Here is a 23,179-nt window from a genome sequence, read left to right as displayed (position 1 = left end):
CACAAAATCACACAACCATTTGATTCCCACTTTGGGCTTTTTAATTATTCACATTGACTTCCAATGATAGATTAACTTAATCAGTTAATCAACTAGTCAACTAAATGAGTTACTTTGTTGTGCCCAGTTTAGGCTAAATGTAAAAAGTTTAAGGCAATATTTCTTCTTGATAAAGAGCTAAGAGTTAGATTCAAAGTAACTTGGCTTCAAATTCCAGCTCTGCAACTTTCTTTAGTCTTAAGCCAGTAACTAAATGTCGGCAATCTTCGGTTTCCATGCCTGTGAAGTGGGGATAATATCTCACATGTGTGAGGATTAATTGAAGTAAAGTAGCACAGTGTCTAGTTTGTTGATGGGAGCATAGCAAATGCTCAATATCTATTGCAGCTTAAGTCATTATGAATCATGACTTCCACTCACACAAAAGAATAACAAAATTAAAAATTTTTTAGAGTAACAAAGTGATAAATTCCACTGATTATAATGACATAATTGTATTTAAAGAGAAAGGATTGGGGGGAACTTCAAGAAAGTTTTGGAACTTGTGTTATTCTTTGAAGAACACGAGATTTACATTGGGGGCAGAGAGCATTTTGCCAGGAAGATTGCATTTTTTAGTTCTTACTGAGCACCAACTAGACAGTGTTCCATCCCATAAGAAGTTTCCATCTGTGGAGCAAAGAATGATAAGAGATCAATAAATGCCTCAAAGAACCATTACAATTCTTAATTTCTTTTCAAAACAAAATTAACTTTCTTTTTTGATGTGGGATTAAAATCTAAATCTAACATTTCACATGTAGAGAAGAAAGTTGATAAAAAGTTTTGAAACTATTCTTAGCACATTGTTATTTCCCCATAATTTGAGAAATCTGTATCTGTGCTATTGATTTAAGTTGGTGTTTTGTTTTGGGTGCTTTTTTTTTTAAGGAACCATGAGAATATCCTAGTTACTCTGCTCTGCGTAACTAGCCCTCATACCACTAATAGCAGGAGTGAGCTCTGCCCGGAATTCTCCATGCTTCTGCCATGACCTTTGTCTATTTAATCACCTTTCCAACCCCTTCCCTTACCTTGAGAACCATAGGACTAATCTCATTATTATAGTTAATACTATGTCACTAGCATGAAGCTGAGGATTGTTATACAAGCCCTGAAGTCCAACAAAATAATGCTTACACATCTCTATATATCCCTTTTACTGACCTTGGCTTCCACTCCTGCTAAACTCCTGAAATCACCTTGCTGTGCCCTTTGGAATTTATAGTCAGTCATCAACATAATCCAACATGTTCTTAATGTTTTTCCGGAAAGTCCCTTTTACACGCTTGGTCAAACTGAAGTCTGTGTCCTGGGAGAGAGCTTCCCTTGTGGCCACCTCAAGTGCAGGCAAATTTCTCTCCTACATAACCCTTACCACCAATCTCCTCATCTTTTTGACCCAGTAACATTAGAATACTTCGATTTTTGTCTGTCTAAACTCTTGCCTTTGGTAGTACTGTTTAATCTTGTGGATTTAATATTACATATATGTGCATTGAACCATTAGAAGTTACCAACATAGTTCAAATTAATTAATCTGTTGTAGCCAGTTCTCATCTCTAAACTTCAGATTGCACATCCAATTGTTTATGCAACACTTCTACATGAATATCCAAAAGGGATCTCAAACTCGATGAAATTATCTCTTTCCCCCCTTTCCCCAAACATCTGCTTCCTTTACACTATTCTGTGTATCGCGATACAAAAATTGGAGTCAGCATTGACCCCACTCTATCTCTCATGCCCCTTTTTCAATATATCGGGGAATTTAGTTACCTCTCCTTTTGAAATATATCCCAAAGTGGATAATTTTTCATTCTCTCTCACACTATCATCTTGATCCCAGAAATCATCATCTTTTACCTAGAATGACAATGACCTAATTTTCTAGCACCTTTCATTCTTATACTGCTAAATTTAATTATCAACAGATCTAATAGAGTGATCCTTTTAAATAGGAAGTCCATTTTGTCACCTATGGTCCAAATCCTATAATGCTTTCCAATATCACTCAGAATGAAAGTCCAATAACTTAGAAGTAATTTATTAAGCCCTTACCCCTCTGACCTAATCTCCTCTCCCCACTGCAGCCATAACGCTTTTCTTGCTGTCCCTTGAACAATCTTGGCATGTTCACACCCCAGCACCTTGTATTTCCTGTTTCTTCTGCCTTAAATATTCTTCCTCAACACTCAAGCCCTGATCCCCTGCTTCCTTTAGGTATTTACTCAAAAGTTTCCTTTTATGGAAAGTCTCTCGTAGACCACCATGTTTAAAATTATATACCCACCTATCTCTAAATTTACCTATCCTCCACTCAGCTTTTGAAAACATGTCTGAATATATTATATATTTTTCTATTGATTTTATTCTACATCTGCCTCCATTTTCAAAATACAAATTACTGTTTTTCTTTTTGTTTCCAGTGTATATGGCAGTATCTTGCTTATAGTAGCCACTCAACTAGATTTTTTTAATGAAATGCATCATTGGACCAAATATATTAGTACTGCAGTATAATTAATCTCTTAACTGTTTTTAATCTCTAAATTACTTAGCTAAAATTTTTAACTAGATAAAATTATCAGACTTCACTTTGAAATGATTCTTGATCTAAAGAAATAAATAGAGATTCCATGATAAGCTTTTATATAGGCTTCAAAAATTTCCTTACATAGTTCATAACATCAGCGATAATGCCTAAAAATTGTTATTGTTTTTATCTGCGATGGCAAATAGCATGACTGATGTTATCAAACCTTTGGTTTTGCCCTTATCTGGAAGTTCCATCTTATATTACCCACTTCTCTTTTTTTTTTTTTTTAAACATTTTATTGATTTTTTACAGAGAGGAAGGGAGAGAGATAGAGAGTTAGAAACATCGATGAGAGAGAAACATCGATCAGCTGCCTCCTGCACATCTCCTACTGGGGATGTGCCCGCAACCCAGGTACATGCCCTTGACCGGAATCGAACCTGGGACCCTTCAGTCCACAGGCCGACGCTCTATCCACTGAGCCAAACCGGTTCCGGCATACCCACTTCTCTTATACCAGGTAGATCAAGCCCTCTGTCTAAGTCATAATATTTAACAACTTACATAGTTCCAGTTTCCATGATCAACCCAATTTGATAGGGAAAATGTTGCACATTGCCCAAGTTCATTGATTATGTACATAGTGGAGGTGGGATTTTCATATTTTAACATGGCTTTAACATGGTCCCAGATCAGAGACATCTGAATGCAGAAGCTTAAAATAGTACTAGTGTGAGAAAAATTAAAAACTATTATTTTCTAGATGTTTTTATTCCTTGTACATGAAATTCTATTGTTTTCTTATTATTTGGTAAATTACACATTCTGTATACCGTACTATATTGAGAGCATTTTAGGCTAAGGACATGTTTTCTTTAATTCTTTCCCTATCATATATCACTGTTCTTGATACAATGGAAAAGACAAAAAAAATGCCAGTTGAAGTAAAATTAATTCAATTTCACATTAATTTTATGAAGTTATTCCAATTTAATATAAAGAATAATTTGTGGTTGATCTGTAAACTTTGAATTGGGAGTCTGTGCTCCTTCCATGAGCTACTATAATCAGATAACATTGCAGACGTCCTTTCTTTTCTTCTCTTTATCTTAATTCAGTCGTTTATGAAGTTAGGAGATTAGGATACATTATCTCTAAATCCATCTACCTGAATATTCTATGATCTCTCAATAATTTACAACTGCATTTTATTGTCATAGCCGTGACATAGGAGTCTACAGACTCCTGGGAACATGCTGTTGCAACAGTGAAATGAGCCGCAGAGTAGACATGCTGGTTGATTTCAGCAGAGTCTTATCTCCATTAGTCATTCTGATTCTGTTTTCTCATTGCTACAGGGCAGCCACATAAATCTCAATTAATCCTCATGGAAAACAGTACCGAGGTGACTGAGTTCATTCTTGTGGGGCTAACAGATGACCCAAAACTGCAGATCCCACTCTTTATAATCTTCTCCCTCATCTACCTCATCACTCTGCTTGGGAACCTGGGGATGATCAACCTGATCCTGTTGGACGCTCGTCTCCACACACCCATGTACTTTTTCCTCAGTAACCTCTCCCTGGTGGACTTTGGTTATTCCTCAGCTGTCACTCCCAAAGTGATGGCAGGATTCCTCACAGGAGAAAAAATAATCAACTACAATTCTTGCGTCACCCAGTTCTTTTTCTTTGTAGCTTTCATCACTGTAGAAAATTTTCTCTTGGCCTCCATGGCCTATGACCGCTACGCAGCAGTGTGCAAACCCCTGCATTACACCACCACCATGACGACAGGTGTGTGTGCACGCCTGATCATAGGCTCCTACATCTGTGGTTTCCTGAATGCCTCCATCCACACTGGGGACATGTTCAGGCTCTCCTTCTGTAAGTCCAATGTGATTGATCATTTTTTCTGCGATGCTCCTCCTCTCTTGGCTCTCTCATGTTCAGACAACTACATCACTGAGATGGTTATTTTTTTGGTGGTTGGTTTCAATGTCCTCTTTTCTGTCATGATCATCTTGTTCTCCTACCTATTTATATTTATCACCATCCTGAGAATGCACTCATCTGAGGGCCGCCAAAAGGCCTTTTCCACCTGTGCTTCCCACCTCACTGCAGTCTCCATCTTTTATGGGACAGGCATCTTCATGTATTTACAGCCCAGCTCCAGTCATTCCATGGACACAGATAAAATTGCATCTGTGTTCTATACCATGGTCATCCCCATGCTGAACCCTCTGGTCTACAGCCTGAGGAACAAAGAGGTAAAGAGTGCTTTTAAAAAGGCTGTAGGAAAGGGAAAGTCCTCTATAGGATTCACAGTTTAATTATATAGAATCAACAGTAAGACAGTATCATACAGCTCAGATCTGTCTGGATAAAATATTTACCTTTTTGACCATAAAATTCCTAATTTCTTATAGTAATTTCTCCAACAATTACATCTCCAAAGCAAATGTTTTTTTTTTAAATTTATTAACTTGATTGGGGTGACATTGGTCAACATGATCATATAGGTTTCCAGTGTGGGTTTCTATGTTACAAGATGTGTATATTGCACTATGTATCCACCACCCAAAGTCAAATCTTCTCCTGTCACCTTATATTAGGACCCTCTTTTCCTCTTATCTCCTTCCCTCTGGCAACCACCACATTGCTGTTTGTGTTCATGAGTGTCAGTTTTATATCCTACATATGAACGAAATCATATGGTTCTTAGTTTTTTCTGACAGATTTATTTCATTTAGCATAATGCAAAAGTCTTAAAAATATGACACCTAGGAATAAAAGGCTAAGAAGACTAATCCATGAATATACAATACTTATTTTTAAAATATTTAAATAAATATGTTCACTCCCACTCCCATATGAACATGTACGGTAATGGGTATGTACCAGTATATGCACACACAAGCATCATTTATGAGAAACGCATGAAGCCCACATACCTATGAAGGAGAAATTAGGACCATGAGATAGGTTCATTGTTATAGTAGAATTTAAAACAATTATTTTTGTGTCTGAGAACACATTCTTTTTTAACTGTTGACATTATTACACATGTCCCCTTCTCTCCAACCTTTGCCCACCTCTACCCAGCCCCTGCCCCCTCCTCCCTCTGGCCATCACATACTGTTTTATGTGTCTATGGGTTATGCCTGTAGGTTCTGTGACTAATCCCTTCACCTTCCTTCATCCAGTCCTCCTATCCCATATTAATACAAATACTTGGCTTAATAAAAATATATGTTATATATCCTGTGGTTTTTAAAAAAATTTTATTTCACTTTATCTTTTACATATAAAGAGCAATAGATTTTATATTTTTATTAACCTTATAAAATACTTCCTTAAGTGTATATTTATTTTTTTGAAATGAAAATGCAAGTCTTTACATGGGCATTTCTTTTCCTAGCCAAATTTCCATATTAATAAGTCATATCTTCATGCTACCTGACTTCAAATTATACTACAGAACTTTGATAATCAAAACAGCATGGTATTGGCAGAGAAATAGACACACAGATGAATAGAACAGAGCAGAGAAGCCAGCTATAAAACCACATGTAAATGGACAGATAATTTTTGAAAAAGGAGCCAGGAGCACACAATGGAGTAAAGATAGTCTCTTCAACAAATGATGCTAGGGAAACTGGAAAGCCATATGCAAATAAATGAAACTGGATTACAGTTTGTTTCCATGTACAAAAATTAATTCACAATAGATCAAATACTTAAATATAAAAACTGAAACAATAAGATTGAAGAAAATATAGGTACCAAACTATGGACCTTGATCATAGATAACTTTTTGTGAACTTTACCTCAAAGGCAAGGGAAGTAAAGGCAAAAATAAATGAATGGGACCATATCAAACTAGAAAGCTTCTGCACAGCAAAAGAAACTGACAATAAAACAAAGAGGCAGCCAACCAGATGGGAGATGATGTTTGCAAACAGTAGCTCCAACAAAGGTTTAATTTCCAAAATATATAAAGAACTCATAAAACTCTACACTAAATAATCTAACAACCCAATCAAAAAGTGGGCAAAGGACCTGAAAATACAACTCTCCCAAGAAGACATACAAACAGCCAATAGATACATGAAAAAAATGTTCAACCTTATTGGCATTTAGGGAAATACAAATCAAAACTATGAGATACCACTTTAAACCTGTTAGAGTGGCCATTATCAACAAGACAAGAAATAACAAGTGTTGGAGAGGTTGTGGACAAAAGGAAACCCTCATTCACTGCTGTTGTGAACATAGACTGGCACAACCACATGGAAAGCAGTCTGGTGATTCCTCAAAAAATTGAGAATAGAGCTACCATACAACCTAGCAATCCCTCTTCTGGGTATATACCCAAAAACCTCAAAATCATGTATTCACAAAGATATGCACCCCTATGCACATGGCAGCATTATTCATGGTGGCCAAGACATGGAAACAACCAAAATGTTTTGCAATAGAAGACTGGATAAAGATGTGATACATATACACCATGAAATACTACTCAGCTATAAGAAAGGCTGAAATAGTGTCATTTGCAACAACATGGATGGGCCTTGAGAACATTATACTAAGTAAAATCCTATCTAATAATAGACAAACATGGTAACTGATCATACCTCTGCTACGCTTCCCACTGGCTAATCAGCAGGATATGCAAATTAAATACCAACAAAGATGGCGGCCGGCAGCCATGTAGCTGAAGCGAACATGAGACTTGCTTGCTCCAGTGATGGAGGAAGCCAAGGTTCCCCGCCTGCCGCAGTCCAGCTCTGAGCTCCGGAAGCAACAATGTTTCAATTATAGAAGTTAAACAAACCCTAGATACCTGCTTTCAGCCAGATGCAGCCTCAGAACTGGAGCAAGCAGGACAGCAACAATGTTTCAATTATAGAAGCTAAACAAACCCAGGTACCTGCTTTCAGCCAGCTGCGGCCTCAGAGCTGGAGCAAGCAGGACAGCAACAATGTTTCAATTATAGAAGCTAAACAAACCCAGACACCTGCTTTCAGCCAGCCGTGGCCTCAGAGCTGGAGCTGGCTCTCAGCTCCAGTGACAGCTATAGAAGGTAAATAAATCCCAGAATAACAAAAAAAGAAAAAAGGAGAGGCTGGGAGCTTCAGTCACCCACCAGCCTGAAAACGGCCCTCAGCCCCTCACCCAGACTGGCCAGGCACCCCAGTGGGGACCCCCACCCTGAAGGGGGTGTGGGCAGCCTGAAAACAGCCATCAGCCCCTCACCCAAGCTGGCCAGACACCCAAGCAGGACCCCCACCCTGATCCAGGACACCCCTCAGGGCAAACCAGCCAGCTTCCACCCGTGCACCAGGCCTCTATCCTATATAGTAAAAGGGTAATATGCAAACTGACCCTAACAGCAGAAAGACTGGAAATGACTGGTCACTATGACACACACTGACCACCAGGGGGCAGACGCTCAATGCAGGAGCTGCCCTCTGGTGGTCAGTGCACTCCCACATGGGAGAGCTCTGCTCAGCCACAAGCCAGGCTGATGGCTGCCAGTACAGCGGTGGTGGTGGGAGCCTCTCCTGCCTCCTCAGCAGTGCTAAGGATGTCCGACTGCAGCTTAGGTCTTCTCCCCGCTGGCAAGTGGACATCCCCTGAGGGCTGCCGGGCTGCCAGAGGGATGTCTGATTGCCAGCTTAGGCCCAATCCTCCAGGGAGCAGGCCTAAGCCAGCAGGTGGTCATCCCCTGAGGGGTCCCAGACTGCGAGAGGGCACAGGCCGGGCTGAGGGATCCCCCCCCCCCCCCGCCCCAAGTGCACAAATTTTTGTGCATCGGCCCTCTAGTAAGACAATAAAAGCTAAGAACATATGATTTCACTCATATGTGGTATATAAAACTGAAACTCATGAACACAAACAGCAGTGTGGTGGTAGCCAGAGGAAAGGGGATGGAGGAAAAATGGGGTCCTACTATAAGGTGACAAGAGAAGATTTGACTTTGGGTGGTGGACACATGGTGCAATATACAGATCTTATAGCATAGAAACCCACACCTGAAACTTATATGTTCGTGTTGACTAATGTCACCCCAATAAATCTAATAATAAAAAATAGGTCATATCTAAAAATAATGTTTATATGAGAATTTTATTTTTTAATATATTTTTATTGTTGATAGTATTACAGATATCTCCCATTTTCTTCCCTTTATCCCCCTCTTCCCAGCCCCTATCCACCTCCCCAAGATCTTCACTAGCGTATTGCCTGTGTTCATGGGTTATGCATATAAGTATATAAGTTTTTTTTTTGTTTGTTTGTTTTTTTTAAATATTTTATTGATTTTTTACAGAGAGGAAGGGAGAGAGATAGAGAGTTAGAAACATCGATGAGAGAGAAACATCGACCAGCTGCCTCCTGCACATCTCCCACTGGGGATGTGCCCGCAACCCAGGTACATGCCCTTGACCGGAATCGAACCTGGGACCTTTCAGTCCGCAGGCCAACGCTCTATCCACTGAGCCAAACCGGTTTCGGCAAGTATATAAGTTTTTTGGTTTATCTCTTCTCATCACCCCAACCCCACAATGAGGTACACGACAATTTTAATAGAGGAAACATATCACAAAATAGGGGGGAAAGGATAAATGCATATTTTAATTCACTTAAATAAAAATATAACATTTAATTTTTAAAGTTTAATTACCAAAAAGACAATCCTATCTAATAATAGACAAACATGGTAATTAACTATACCTCCGCTATGCTTCCCATTGGCTAATCAGGGTGATATGCAAATGAACTGCTAACCAAGATGGCGGCCGGCAGCCACGCAGCTGAAGCGAACATGAGGCTTGGTTGCCCTGGCGATGGAGGAAGCCAAGGTTCCCCGTCTGCCGCCGCCCAGCTCTGAGCCTGAAAGCAACAGCTCCGAAATGCAACTATGTTTCAATTATAGAAGCTAAACAAACCCCAGAAACCTGCTTTCAGTCAGCCGGTCTCAGAGCTGGAGCCACAACAAAGTTTCAATTACAGAAGGTAAATAAATCCCAGAAAAAAAAAGAAAAAAGAAAAAAAGGAGAGACTGGGAGCTTCAGTTGCAAGCTTGGCCTGCCTGAAAACAGCCCTCAACCCCTCATCCAGGCTGGCCAGGCACCCCAGTGGGGATGCCCACCCTACAGAGGGTGTGGCCAGTCTGTAAACAGCCCTCAGCCCCTCATCCAGGCTGGCCAGGCACACCAGTGGGGACTCCCACCCTGAAGGGGGTGTGGGCAGCCTGAAAACAGCCATCAGCCCCTCACCCAAGCTGGCCAGGCACCCAAGCGGGACCCCCACCCTGATCCAGGACACCCCTCAGGGCAAACCAGCCAGCTTCCACCCGTGCACCAGGCCTCTATCCTATATAGTAAAAGGGTAATATGCAAACTGACCCTAACAGCAGAAAGACTGGAAATGACTGGTCACTATGACACACACTGACCACCAGGGGGCAGACGCTCAATGCAGGAGCTGCCCTCTGGTGGTCAGTGCGCTCCCACATGGGGGAGCTCTGCTCAGCCACAAGCCAGGCTGATGGCTGCCAGTACAGCGGTGGTGGTGGGAGCCTCTCCTGCCGCCTCAGCAGTGCTAAGGATGTCCGACTGCAGCTTAGGTCTTCTCCCCACTGGCAAGTGGACATCTCCTGAGGGCTGCCGGGCTGCCAGAGGAATGTCTGATTGCCAGATTAGGCCCAATCCCCCGGGGAGCAGGCCTCAGCCAGCAGATGGTCATCCCCCGAGGGGTCCCAGACTGTGAGAGGCCACATGCCGGACTGAGGGACCCCCCCCCCCCCCATCCCAAGTGCACAAACTTTTGTGCACCGGGCCTCTAGTAATATTAATAACTTATTTGTACATAAATGCTATAAACTTGTTAATATATACATATCTGCTAACATTTTGAACCTCACTATGATAAAATTTGAATCTATATATATATCCATTTCTTTCCTCAGATTTGAGAAAAATTTGGCCATTTATTTCTTCAAATATTCTTTCTGGCCCTTTCCTTTTTTTGGACTGCCATCATGCATATGTTAATACTCTTATAGTATTACACATTTCTCTGAGAGTATGGTTTTTCTTCATAATTGTTATTTCTGCTTTTCAGACTGGATTTCTCAACTCACCTGTCTTAAAGTTCACTGATTTTTTCCCTACCAGTTTAAATCTGCTACTGATCCACTTTGATGAAATCTTTGTTATTTAATTTTATTTTCAAATCAAGAATTTCTATTAGTTTTTTGAAATCTATACTTTTATTGGTTTATCTATTTAGTGAGACATTGCTCTCATACTTTCCTTAATTCAGTGGTTCTCAATGTTCTGGCCCTTTAAATACAGTTCCTCATGTTGTGACCCAACCATAAAATTACTTTCGTTGCTACTTCATGTTGCTACTGTTATGAATCCTAATGTAAATATCTGATATGCAGGATGGTCTTAGGCGTCCCCTGTGAAAGGGTCTTTCGACTGCCAAAGGGGTCATGACCCACAGGTTGAGAACTGCTGCTTAATTTGTTAGACTAGGTTTTCTTTAGTTCTTTGCTTTCCACCAGTTTTCATATAGTGGGGAATTATTAAAAATAGGAAGTTTGGGTAAAGAGCATCCACAAAAATGTCATATCTCAGCTCCTGGTGGAAATGTTATGTTTCTACATAGAAATATAGCTGGAAGTGTGTGTGTGTGTGTGTGTGTGTGTGTGTGTGTGTGTCTCCCAGGGTTATTCAGCTTTGTCTGTAACTCAGTAGGTGCACCAAATGTACCACAGATGAATCCTTGTTTTCCAAATTGCCTAGACAACTTAAACAGCTCTCATTTTGATTCTCCTCTGTCTTACTTCTGTTTGTTAATTATTAACACACTCTCCAACCCCACAACTACATGTTAGGGTCTTTGGAATTAACTCATGGTGACTTCTAAGGTCTCTAAAGGATAAATGATTTTTTCCAGAGAAAATAGACACTCTTTCAAAAATGAATGGAGGCTTTCTCACAAAAAGTAAGACTTTGTAATTGTTTTATAGTGTTTAATGAGAGTTCACAATATACCAGGCTCTGTTTTAAAAACTTTATAAGTATTAACTTATATGCACCTCATAACACTGTGTGAAGCAGACACTATCCTCATCTCCATTTATAAAGAAGGGAACTGAAGTGCTGAGGGATTACAGCACTTGTAACTGTTTTCACATGAATTTCAGGAAGTCGTGTTGATGTGGGGCAGCACAACTTTTATAACCTCCCAGCTTGTTTCCTTTACCCCCTCATGATTCTGCCTGAATCTCTTCTGCTGAAGACGTCTACACTTTCAAGAAGACATAGCCCCAAGTAACGTAAACACATTAGTGCTCTGCCTTCACAAACTAAGCTCGGTCTCTACAGTCTAATTGCTTCTACTGTAAATGACTGGGGTGGAAGACTCACATTTGCTCTCTTGAGCACCTAGTCCCCTGGCACCTTCATGTATGTATAAATCCCTCTGGTTCCCAATCATTGGCCTCTAACATCCCAACATTACTCTGAAATCATTATAGTTACCAGTCTGCATGCCAAAGGCTCTTAGTGTTCTTTCATTGATCTTAATGTAAAGTTTTAGCCATTTTACTAAGTGGCCTTATTTCACTGGCATATTACTCTGAGCCTACAACAATGGTTAAGAATAAACCCCCAAGCTAAAATGTTGTCTATGGTGAGTATGATGATTCTTTCTTAGAGCTGCTCAGCATTTACAGAGTACATTTTTTCCTATCTGTCCTCCCAACAGTATCCCTGTGTGACAGGTTGGAGAATATTTTATAATCCTCACCTGATAATTACCTTCTTCTTATATTTCCAAGCCTCTAGAGAACTTAAATCTTTGTGACCAGACAGTAAGTGCGAACTTCAACAGGATGGATTCTGCTTTTCTTTTTGAGTGGGACTAACAATTTGAGGATCATACGTGAAGTTGTGTTATTTTCTTTGAAGAGCAAGGTAAAGATCTAGCTCAGTTCTATGATCTGTTTAGATTATGGTATTAGATGTGCTATGTTAAGTTACAAGGGCAACATCTTCCTATGAGTTTTTCAGAGTTTAATATCCCAAGTGTTACTACTCTCATGCTTCCATGCTGTTTAACTAGAGTCCAGATGTTATAACAACCTCCATTAATTAGGAAAATGGTGATTTTTTTGCAAATAACAGAGGATGGTATTTTTTCTTATCATTTAAAATTCCTGTGTTTAGGAAAGCACTTAGAAAATGGTGAACACCAAATAAATCTTTGTTGAGGCAATGAGTGAACAAATAAATAAATGAATGGGTGAGTGAATCACTGAATGAATTGTTTATTGCATCTGTTTATGAAATACATTCTGAAGTTCATGGTCCTGTATTATTAAAACATATTCTCATGTGTAACTTTGTACAAACTTTCCCAAGGCTCCTGACCAAATGTCTTAGACTTTTTAAAACAAGGAATCCACAGCAAAAGGCATGATTTACATTGTCACCCAGCACACACAAACACATACACATGTACCAGAAACAAAACTTTCATAAAGCCCTATTTATTTTTTCACTTGCAGTACATGTTTGCTTTATAATCTTTTCTATCTTAAATGAACTCAAATATTCAAAGTGCGGTGTGTGTCAGGAATTATTGCTAATAATTGTAAAATATTGTTCTAGGACAATTTGTGTTAAATTAATTCTCCAAGACTCAGTTCACTCAAAACAAATTCATGGAGAGTTTATTTGCTGAAGATTTGATGAACAAATTTATTGATTCAACAAAAAGGTTTTTTCATAGATTATTCTTCTTGATTATCTATATATATAAAAGGCTAATATACTAAGTGTCCCTCCTACTGTCCGACCGGTTGCTATGATGCACACTGACCACCAGGGGGCAGATGCTCAATGCAGGAACTGCCGTGACATGTACTGGCCTTTTACAAAGAAATGGCACCGCAGACCTGGCGTCAACAAACCAACACTCAGCTTCTCCCAAGTGGGACACAGGCCTCACTACCACCTCAGAGTGACAGCCCATCAAATCGCAGCCAATGCTGCCAGACCCCATGGTGCAAAATGTGGCTCACAGCCCAGCCCAGCCCAGCCCGGAAACGGTCACTGTGGGCACCAGGTAATGACTTCAGGTAGCAGCGCTTGGCTTCCTCTCCTGAGCAACTAGCCTCCTTGCAGATTCTTCAGACCAGGAACACGGCTTGTTTTATAGCCAGATGCAAACATTTCACACTTTAACCAAATGTCCGTGAAGTGTTTTCCCATGCCTCATCTCATTTGATCCTCACAGAAGTTCTGGAGTAGGTAGATAAGAGACTCAATAGAATGCTATTTTCTTTTCATTTGCCGGAAATCAGAGATTTAGAAAGTTTAGAAACTTGGCCTGACTGAAAAGAAGTAAGAAATGGTGGAGCTTGAAAATGACTTCAGGTTTTCTCACTGCTCAGAATATAGTAAAAAACTGCTGCAGTTAAATATTTTACCCTTTGTTCTCCCTGTGTGATCTACAATAATAATCTGCTTCATGTTGATATTTACTGCTGTGTTGCTGACAATTACCTGAAAGAGAAGTTGGTGTGCTTGACTGGGATGGAAAAAGTTTAGCTAAATCAGAAAGCAGGTCTAATTAAACAAGTTTATTCTGTATATATAAAAGGCTAAGTTAACTCACGCATGCATGATACATATAAAGCTCTCGCTGGCACCAATCACATGTGTGTGTTTCGATCTGTCATTGTCGATCATGAATTTGGTTGACACTTCTATTGTAGAGAAAGGGTGAATAGCAATATTAAAATATTTCTTCTAATTAATTTCCTTTCAATGTGCACAAATTTGTGCACCGGGCCACTAGTATTCCTATAAATATACATATATTTCTCTTGTTATTTTAATATATTTTACTGAATATATACCCAGGTGAATTTAAAGAGAACTATTGACATTAACTATATTGAGTAAATGTGGTATCTATTATAAAATATATATTAATGAAGAATGTATTCTATGAAAATAGTAATGAAATACATGTAAGTTCTGTTTCTCTTAGATTTTTTCTTCTAGTCTCAGAGCATTTATCTTTGTAGATGTTGCTTATTCTCTTGTTCAGCCTTATTTTTTACAGATCTATTTTCATGTAGAAATAGCAATCATTTCTTCACTAGCTCATTCACCCAACAAAAATTAATTGATAGTTGCCATGCACTTTGCTAGGCACAAGGATACAAAGAGGGGTTTGAATCTATATGAACTAGGACAATAGTACCTGGCATGAAAGGCAATATGGCTACCCATTACATTGCTGGTATTATTTTGCTAGGGTCAGAAAGACATTGTCTATAGGACACATTTACTATCTAGTTGAGAAGACAAAACTTCAAAATCCTTCAATATCTACTCTTTACTCCCCACCATCTCTCAGCTCCCATATCTCCATCTCACCTCAGGTTTCCTTTTCTTAACGTTTCCAATGGCCCATTCTGGGCCTGAGTTCTTAGGAGGGGTGCCCTAAATGATGGCTTGGCCTGGAGTAGTCACACTGGAGGTGGTGACAAATGAATGAACTCAGGATACACTTTGAAGGTAGAGATATAAGATGTGCTCATGAACTACAAGTGAATTATGAGGGAAAGAGCTCTGAGGCTGGATAATTCAGGTATTAAGGGATTCAATGTTGAAGACTTTATCAGGCTTGACCAGATGTTTAGCCTGGATTCTGAAAACTGTGGAGGCTATTTTATAATGAGATTATGTAAGTGGGTGAAATAATCAGTACAGACTTTAATAGTCTGCTCTTGCAGAAACCATACCATGAAAAATGCCATCTCAAAATTTGTATCTGTAATTATCCCTGGAGCTCAGCCCCCAATTTTTCATTAACATTTGTAAAAATAGTGTGTATGTTTAAACAAATTTGGATTTAAGTTATGAAGTCACTCATTCACATAAGTTTCTTTAGTAATGTGATTCCAACCATTTTGTTAGGTTTCTTTTGATACTTTCTTTGAACCATCTTATATACTACTACTATTAATAATAATAATATTTATTTAATAATAGTAAAACTTATGGTTTATTGCATGCTAACTATGTATTAAGCAGTATTCTGTGTGATTTAAACATGTCAAATCATTGAGTTCTCCAGATTTGCAAGATCCTATTATCATCATCCCTATTTTTCACTGAGGCCCACCTGGCAAGTGGAAATGCAGGAATTGAATGACCCCAGAGACCATGTTCTTTACCAACATAAGATGCCGCCTCTTTATAGAGAGTGCACCTTTTAAAATTGCTGTAAGAATATTGTGACAAAGAGTAGGAAACACATGCCTTATTTATTTATTTATTTATTTATTTATTTATTTATTTATTTTTGGATGAAGAAATTCAAGCTCAGGACACTTGCATTGCTCCCCAATGGAGGTGATGAGTATTTTCCTCCATTCTCTGCTACTTCCCTCAAGAGGTTGAAGCAAGAGGTCTGAATGGTCACAGTTTTGAGATTTTTACACTTTTGGGGGTGGGCATATCTTTCAAGGGGCAGTTTTCTCTGAGGAGAGAAAGGGAAACTATTCTTTCTTAGATCTCAGATGGATCACAATTGCTTAAATGATAATCTTCACAGAACTTCACATCCAGAAAGGCATTGGCACATCATTTTTCTCAGGTAATTAACTAATAGGACAGCTGGGAGATTAAATGAGGTATTATTCTCATACTACCTGGCACATGGTAAGTGTTGCATTAATATGAGTGTTACATGGCTCAGGGATGACCAAGTAATTGAGAGAAAAAGCAGAAACTTTCAACCCAAATGAAAATAAGCAGTAGATATTTTGAAGATAAGGTCATTTGGAATATCTGAGTGAAGTCAGGAACTAATAAAAGATTAATTTGTCAGGAACAAATTAAAAGATGAAGGTCAGAAGATGCAGTTCTTTGGTTATTGGCAACCCTGTGTAGGGAGTGGCTATAGGGTTAAGCCTCAGACTGACCTGTTGGCAAAGCCACAAACAAGTCCCAGCTTAGAGGGCACAGCCCTCTTAGCATAATTAGGCTTGACCTTATGACACTCCCTAGATCTTATCTGGGTAGCTAATGGGCTGAGGGAAATGTAGCAAGTGCTGCCAAAACAAGTGAAACTCACAAGAACATTGTAACTATGGTGACCACTACCTTGTTTACCTCTGGCTATAAAATAAAGGCTCAGCTTGCCATCTGGATCTCTCTCTGTGGCCTCAGCCAGGCACAGGAAGATCCACCTAGACCAGTGATGGCAAACCTATGACACGCATGTCAGAGGCGACACACGAACTCATTTTTTTGGTTGATTTTTCTTTGTTAAATGGCATTTAAATATATAAAATAAATATCAAAAATATAAGTCTTTGCTTTACTATGGTTGCAAATATCAAAAAATTTCTATATGTGACATGGCACCAGAGTTAAGTTAGGGTTTTTCAAAATGCTGACACGCCGAGCTCAAAAGGTTTGCCATCACTGACCTAGACCCAGCTTATTCTCTTTGTTTGCCTTTTCTACATCCCCGAACCCTCGGCTGTGCTGGCCTGGTACAACCCTGCACTGGTAATGGCATCATGGTGACATTGGTATGCTGTGAGCCATTTCCCATGCATTAGTAATTTATCCATTTTGCTTCTCTTGTTTTGACAGGTGAAATACAATTTCAAAATGACCTCCATGGAGAATAGCACAGAGGTGAATGAATTTAGATTCTTGGGACTGACCGACACCCCAGAGTTACAGATCCCCCTCTTCATAATATTCACTCTTATATATCTCGTCACTCTCATGGGAAATCTTGGGATTATCATGTTAATTCTGTTGGACTCTTGCCTCCACACTCCCATGTATTTTTTCCTCAGTAACCTGTCTCTGGTAGACTGTGCTTACTCCTCAGCTGTTACTCCCAAGGTGATGGCTGGGTTCCTCACAGGGGATAAAGTCATCTCCTATGGGGGATGTGTTGCTCAGATGTTTTTCTTTGTGGCTTTTGCCAGTGCAGACTGTTTTCTACTAGCTGTCATGGCTTATGATCGCCACGCAGCGGTGTGTAAACCCTTACATTACACCAGCACTGTGACCACCACAGTGTGTGCGCAAATGTCCCTAGGCTGCCATGTCTGGGGCTTGGTTGAATCTGCCATCCACACTGGATTTACCTTCTGTCTCTCCTTTTGCCGTTCCAATGTGGTCCATCACTTTTTCTGTGATATCCCTGCAATCCTGGCTCTTTCATGCTCTGACATCTACACAAATGAGATTGTGCTCTTCATCTTAGCAGCTTTCAATGTCTTGTTTGCCCTAACAGTTATTTTGACCTCCTATCTATTCATATTCATTGCCATCCTGAGGATGCGCTCAGCAGAGGGACGAAAGAAAGCCTTCTCTACCTGTGCTTCTCACCTAACTTCTGTAACCATATTCTATGGAACTGTAATCTTCATGTACTTACAGCCCAGTTCTACTCACTCTATGGACAATGATCAATTGGCATCTGTGTTCTATACAATAATAGTCCCCATGTTGAACCCTATTGTCTATAGTCTGCGGAATAAAGAGGTTAATAATGCTTTCAGAAAAGCCATTAAGAAGATGAAAGTCCTGCTCAGCACATAGTTTTAGTTAGAGAGATTATACATCTCAGCTGTCTATTGCTATACAATAAACTACCACAACAGTTAGTGGTTTAAAACAACAGCTTTTATTTCTCATAATTCTAAGAACAGGTACTTTGCTGCTTTCACATGGATTCACTCATGAGGTTGCATATCTTCTGCATGGTTGCATGGTTAGGCTGAAAGGTTCAAGATGGCCTTACATTTCTGCATGCTGATTCTGGATACTGTCTACCTCTGCTCCACATGGTCATTCATCCTCCAGCGGCTGGACCAGTCTTCTTTCATAATATTTTGAGGCCAGCATTCTCATAGTGTGACCATTTCTCTCCAAAAATTTGTAATGAGGGAGAAAAATGAGAATTCGAGGTGGCCTTATAGTTCCATTAAAGAGGAAAACAACTCACGCCTCACTGTTATGGTAGAGTCAGACTGGCCCAATAATTACAAGAATTTAAAGTCAGGTGGTTATCACCGACCAGATTCAGAATTATTTAACGAGAACTTCATCTTCTTAGTGGCTTTTCTGTGCACCATAATTCAAGTAAGAAAATCACTGTTGCCAGGCCCACATGGCTCAGAGGTCACAGTTCAATTTCCAGTCAGGGCACATGCCTCAGTTGTGGGCTCAGTCCCCACAACAACATTGATCGGCTGCCTGCCTCATACCCCTCAGTGTGGATTGAGCCTGCAACCTGGGCATGCACCTGACCAGGCACCAAACCAGCAACCCTTTGATGCACAGGATGACACCCAACCAACTGAGCCATACCAGACAGGGTGGATTTTTGACAATTTGTTTCACAATCTTGGTTTGGGTTTTCCTGATATAAACAAACAAACAAACAAACAATTCTTTCTTATAGATAAATTTTATTTTACTTCTTATTAAATTTATTGGATGACAGTGGTTAATATGATTATGTAGGTTTCAAGTGTACAGTATATAATACATGATCTATGCATTGCATTGTGTGCCTACCACTCAAAGTCAAAAAATCTTCCATCACCATATATTTGGCCTCCTTTACCCTTTAATACCCCCAAACCCATTCTCTCTGGTAACCACAATACAGTTGTCTGTGTCTATGAGTTTCAGTTTTATATCCCACATATGAATGAAATCAAATGGTTCTTAGCTTTTTCTGATTAACCTATTTCACTTAGCATGATATTATTGAACAGGATAATATCCATGTTGTCACAAATGTCAGTATTTCATCTTTTCTTATGGCTGAGTAATATTCCATTGTCTATATGTACCACATCTTCTTTATCCAATCATCTATTGAAGGACACTTCAGTTTTTTCCATGTCTTGACAACCATGAATAGTGCTGCAATTAATATAGGGATGCATGTCTTTGTGAATAAATGTTTTCACCTTTTAGGGATTGCTAAGTCATATATGGTAACTCTAGTCTTAATTTTTTGAGGAACCTTATCATTCTCCAGCTAAACATTAATCATTAGAATTAAATATATATAATCTCCATTGATTTCTACTGTTTTCCATAGTGGCTGCACCAGTTTATATTCCCACCAGCAGAGAATGAAGTTTCCTTTTTCTCCACACTCTATCCAACACTTGTTATTACTTATCATGTTGATAATAACCATTCTAACAGGGGTGAGATGATATCTCATTGTAGTTTTGATTTGCATTTCCCTAATAAAGTTGTAAGTAATCTATAGAGACCTCTCCTAGGAGGTGGAATGTAGTCTCTTCCACCTGAGTGTGCACTGAAATTTGGTGACTTGCTTCTAAAGTATAGAGTGTATGGGGGCGGGGGGGCGATGTAGCATTATATGGAAGAACCTGGCAAAAGTTTAAGTGATCACCTTGTTTAATTGATCAAGATAAAGTCCCCCAATGACAATTCATGCTGGTAATGTGTATCCCCTAATAGGACATGATGAGAAGTTCACCTCTCATTCTTTCTCAAAACCTATGCTTTTGTTTAACTATGTGACAAAAAAATCAGACAAACAGAAATTGAAAGGCATTCTACAAAATACATATTAAGGTAATGAAAAATAAGGAAGTACTGAGGAACTGTCAAGATCAGAAAAGATTAAAGAGACACGACAAATATGTACAATGTTGCATCCTGAATTGTATTCTGTAAGAGCAAAATGACCTTACTAAAAAATAATGATCTGAATAATTTCTTGAAGTTTTAGATAATAGTAGTAATCAATGTTTTTTTCTTAGTTTTCACAAATGTAATATGATAAAGTAAAATATTAACTAAAGTGGAAATTTATAAGACTTGTCTGTTTATAATCATTGACATCGAATAAATAATCATTATTTATGGATATATTTTTCAAATTCAATCAGGTAGAAAACTTATTATAGTTCTCATTTTTATGATATACTAAATAAAACTTATTTCATGTGTTATTTTCCACTTAATGAGAAATACTAACGAAAAAGAAGTAAGATGGTTTGATATGATCCATTTGATAGTATGGTTTCTAAAAAATTAATTTGTCCAAAAGTGGTAATTACAAATAGTGAGTAATTATATAGGAGAAAAACTAGCCACGTCTCATGAAATGCTCTAAAATTGTATTGAATAATTGATTGATTTGAGAGAGAGAGAGAAACATTGACTTGTTGTTCCACTTATTTATGAATTCATTGGTTGCTTCTTGTATGTGTCCTAACCGGGGATCCAACCTGCAACTTTGGTGTATGGACAGCATTCCAACTAACTGAGGCTTTTCTAAAGAATTTTATAATGGATGATGAACTCATGTAATTATCAGTGGTTCAAGTATATTGACTGCTGATCCAAATTTTGACTAATATATTCATTAACATGTTTATTGAGAAATTATTATAAAGCAGGTTGTAATTTATGTATTTGAAATGAAGTTGTTAGTTAGGAAGACAAAGTGACTCCTCTTGTGTAGTGTATGCTGTCAGTAGGAAAATAAAGGAATAATGATAATAGTTTAATTTGAGTACTGATCAGAATTATGAAAACTAAAGAAAGAAGTGCAAGGAAGGAACAGTGTCCACTGGTGGGTGGAGTGACTAAGGTGTAGAAACATTTAAGCAAAGAGCTGAAGGAAGTAAGGGAGCTTTCTGAGCATTGGGAACAGCAAGGACAAAGATCCTGATGCAGGAACATGCTGGGAGTTGTCTAGAAAAAGCAAGGAACTCAGTGTAAATGAGCAGGAGAGGAATAACAAATGACAGAGCTCATCTAACATTGAAGCATCCCTGAATGAGTGGCATGAACCTTTTCTTAGAATTTTCAATGAGAAAACTGAATAACATTATTATTAATCAGTGCTGTTGGTTTACAAAATAAGATAAGGTAGTCATATACAGAAAAATTAAGTACCTGACTTACTGAAGAAAGAAATATTAATTCCTTTATTATATTATGCATATACAGTTCTGAATAAAATGTGCCAAAAAAGCATATATCTTTATTTAAATATCCATATCACTTTTAAGAAAATTTTAGACTCCTAAAATAGTTTTGAACTATAGAAATAAATAATTTTGAACTTAAATATATAATCTGATATATAAATTATTTTAACTTTTTAATTAAAAACTAGCCATACACCATCTATTCCTTTAAAAAAATTTCCCACTTTTGCATGTATGTGCATTTATGGGATTCTTGCATATGCTTTTTTTTCACGGATTTGTGTGTGCCATGTTTTCCATATATCCTTCCATTGTTACATGGTAGAGAAAATATAAACATGTGAATAAACTAAATATATTTAATAAAGTTTATTACAAGCAAGGCTCCCCAAATTCTTAAGGTACCTTTTGGCCATCCTAATTCAGACATCATGTATTTGGACACAATATTTTCTTTTTTCTTGATGATAGGCTTTTGAAGAAAAAATGGCATTATTTCAGTAATTTAGGAGCATTGTTGGACCTTAAAATGTGAGTTATTGCATGTTGAACATCTGACAGGAATGAAAGTAGGTTATTGTGGATCCTACAACTTTAACAGGTAAAGCCTAGAGACAATTTTGCTTTCTCAACAACCTTCTTGAATGCATTTTTGACCTCCTTGTTTCTCAAGCTGTAGACCAGAGGGTTCAACATGGGGATGACCATAGTATAGAACACAGAGGCCACCTTGTCTGTGTCCATGGAATGGCTGGAGCTAGGCTGGATGTACATGAAGATGACAGTTCCATAGAAGATGGAGACTGCAGTGAGGTGAGAAGCACAGGTGGACAAAGCCTTCTGATACCCTGAAGATGAGTGCATCATTAAGATGGTGACAAATATGAACAGATAGGAAATCAAGATAACCAGGAGAGCAGAAAGGATGTTGAAGCTTGCCACAAAAATAAGAATCTGCTCATTAATATGCCTGTCTGAGCAAGAAAGAGCCATGACTGCAGGAATATCACAGAAAAAGTGATGGACCAGATTAGACATACAAAAAGAGAGGCTGAAAGTGTTAATAGTGTGGACAGAGGCAGTCAGAAAACTATAGACATAGGAACCTATGGCAAGACATGCACACACACCTGGTGTCATGGTAGTGGTGTAATGTAGGGGTTTGCACACTGCTACATAGCGGTCATAAGCCATTGAGGCCAATAGAAAATTTTCCAGAGTGGCAAAGGCTACAAAAAAGAACATCTGAGCAGCACATGCATTGTAGGAGATGACCTTGTCTCCTACAAGGAACCCAGCCATAACCTTGGGAGTGACAACTGTAGAGGAACAAAAGTCAACCAAAGACAAATTATTAAGGAAAAAGTACATAGGGGTATGGAGGCGAAAGTCCATGAGAATCAAGATGATTATTCCCAGGTTTCCAACCACACTGATGAGGTAGATGAAGGTGAACATTACAAAGAGGGGGACCTGCAGTTCTGGGACATTGGTTAGTCCAAAGAGGATGAACTCAGTCACTTCTGTATTGTTCTCCAT

General features: G+C 38.7%; 3 protein-coding genes across 3 annotated transcripts; 2 read left to right on the top strand and 1 right to left on the bottom strand.

Moving 5' to 3' along the window:
- The first annotated feature begins 3,962 nt into the window (after window positions 1-3,962).
- Window positions 3,963-4,910, top strand: LOC139017961 (olfactory receptor 5B12). Its single transcript, XM_070426583.1, has one exon. It carries the CDS (start codon window positions 3,966-3,968, stop codon window positions 4,908-4,910), a length of 945 nt encoding a protein of 314 aa, XP_070282684.1. The 5' UTR covers window positions 3,963-3,965.
- Window positions 4,911-17,300: 12,390 nt separating this feature from the next.
- On the top strand, window positions 17,301-18,248 carry LOC139017960 (olfactory receptor 5B2-like). Its single transcript, XM_070426581.1, has one exon. It carries the CDS (start codon window positions 17,301-17,303, stop codon window positions 18,246-18,248), a length of 948 nt encoding a protein of 315 aa, XP_070282682.1.
- Window positions 18,249-22,234: 3,986 nt separating this feature from the next.
- Window positions 22,235-23,179, bottom strand: LOC139017730 (olfactory receptor 5B3-like). Its single transcript, XM_070426330.1, has one exon. It carries the CDS (start codon window positions 23,177-23,179, stop codon window positions 22,235-22,237), a length of 945 nt encoding a protein of 314 aa, XP_070282431.1.

Source organism: Myotis yumanensis, unplaced genomic scaffold, assembly GCF_028538775.1.
Source record: "Myotis yumanensis isolate MYYU_CA2020_CCGP unplaced genomic scaffold, mMyoYum1.0.hap1 SCAF_10, whole genome shotgun sequence".
NCBI lineage: Eukaryota > Metazoa > Chordata > Mammalia > Chiroptera > Vespertilionidae > Myotis > Myotis yumanensis.
Note: the sequence above shows the minus strand (reverse complement) of the source record. Positions and strands in the feature narration are given on the sequence as shown.

What these genes read in the sequence shown, in the direction of transcription:
- LOC139017961 (XM_070426583.1), top strand. Translation starts at nt 3,966, where the DNA reads ATGGAAAACAGTACCGAGGTGACTGAGTTCATTCTTGTGGGGCTAACA.
- LOC139017960 (XM_070426581.1), top strand. Translation starts at nt 17,301, where the DNA reads ATGACCTCCATGGAGAATAGCACAGAGGTGAATGAATTTAGATTCTTG.
- LOC139017730 (XM_070426330.1), bottom strand. Translation starts at nt 23,179, where the DNA reads ATGGAGAACAATACAGAAGTGACTGAGTTCATCCTCTTTGGACTAACC.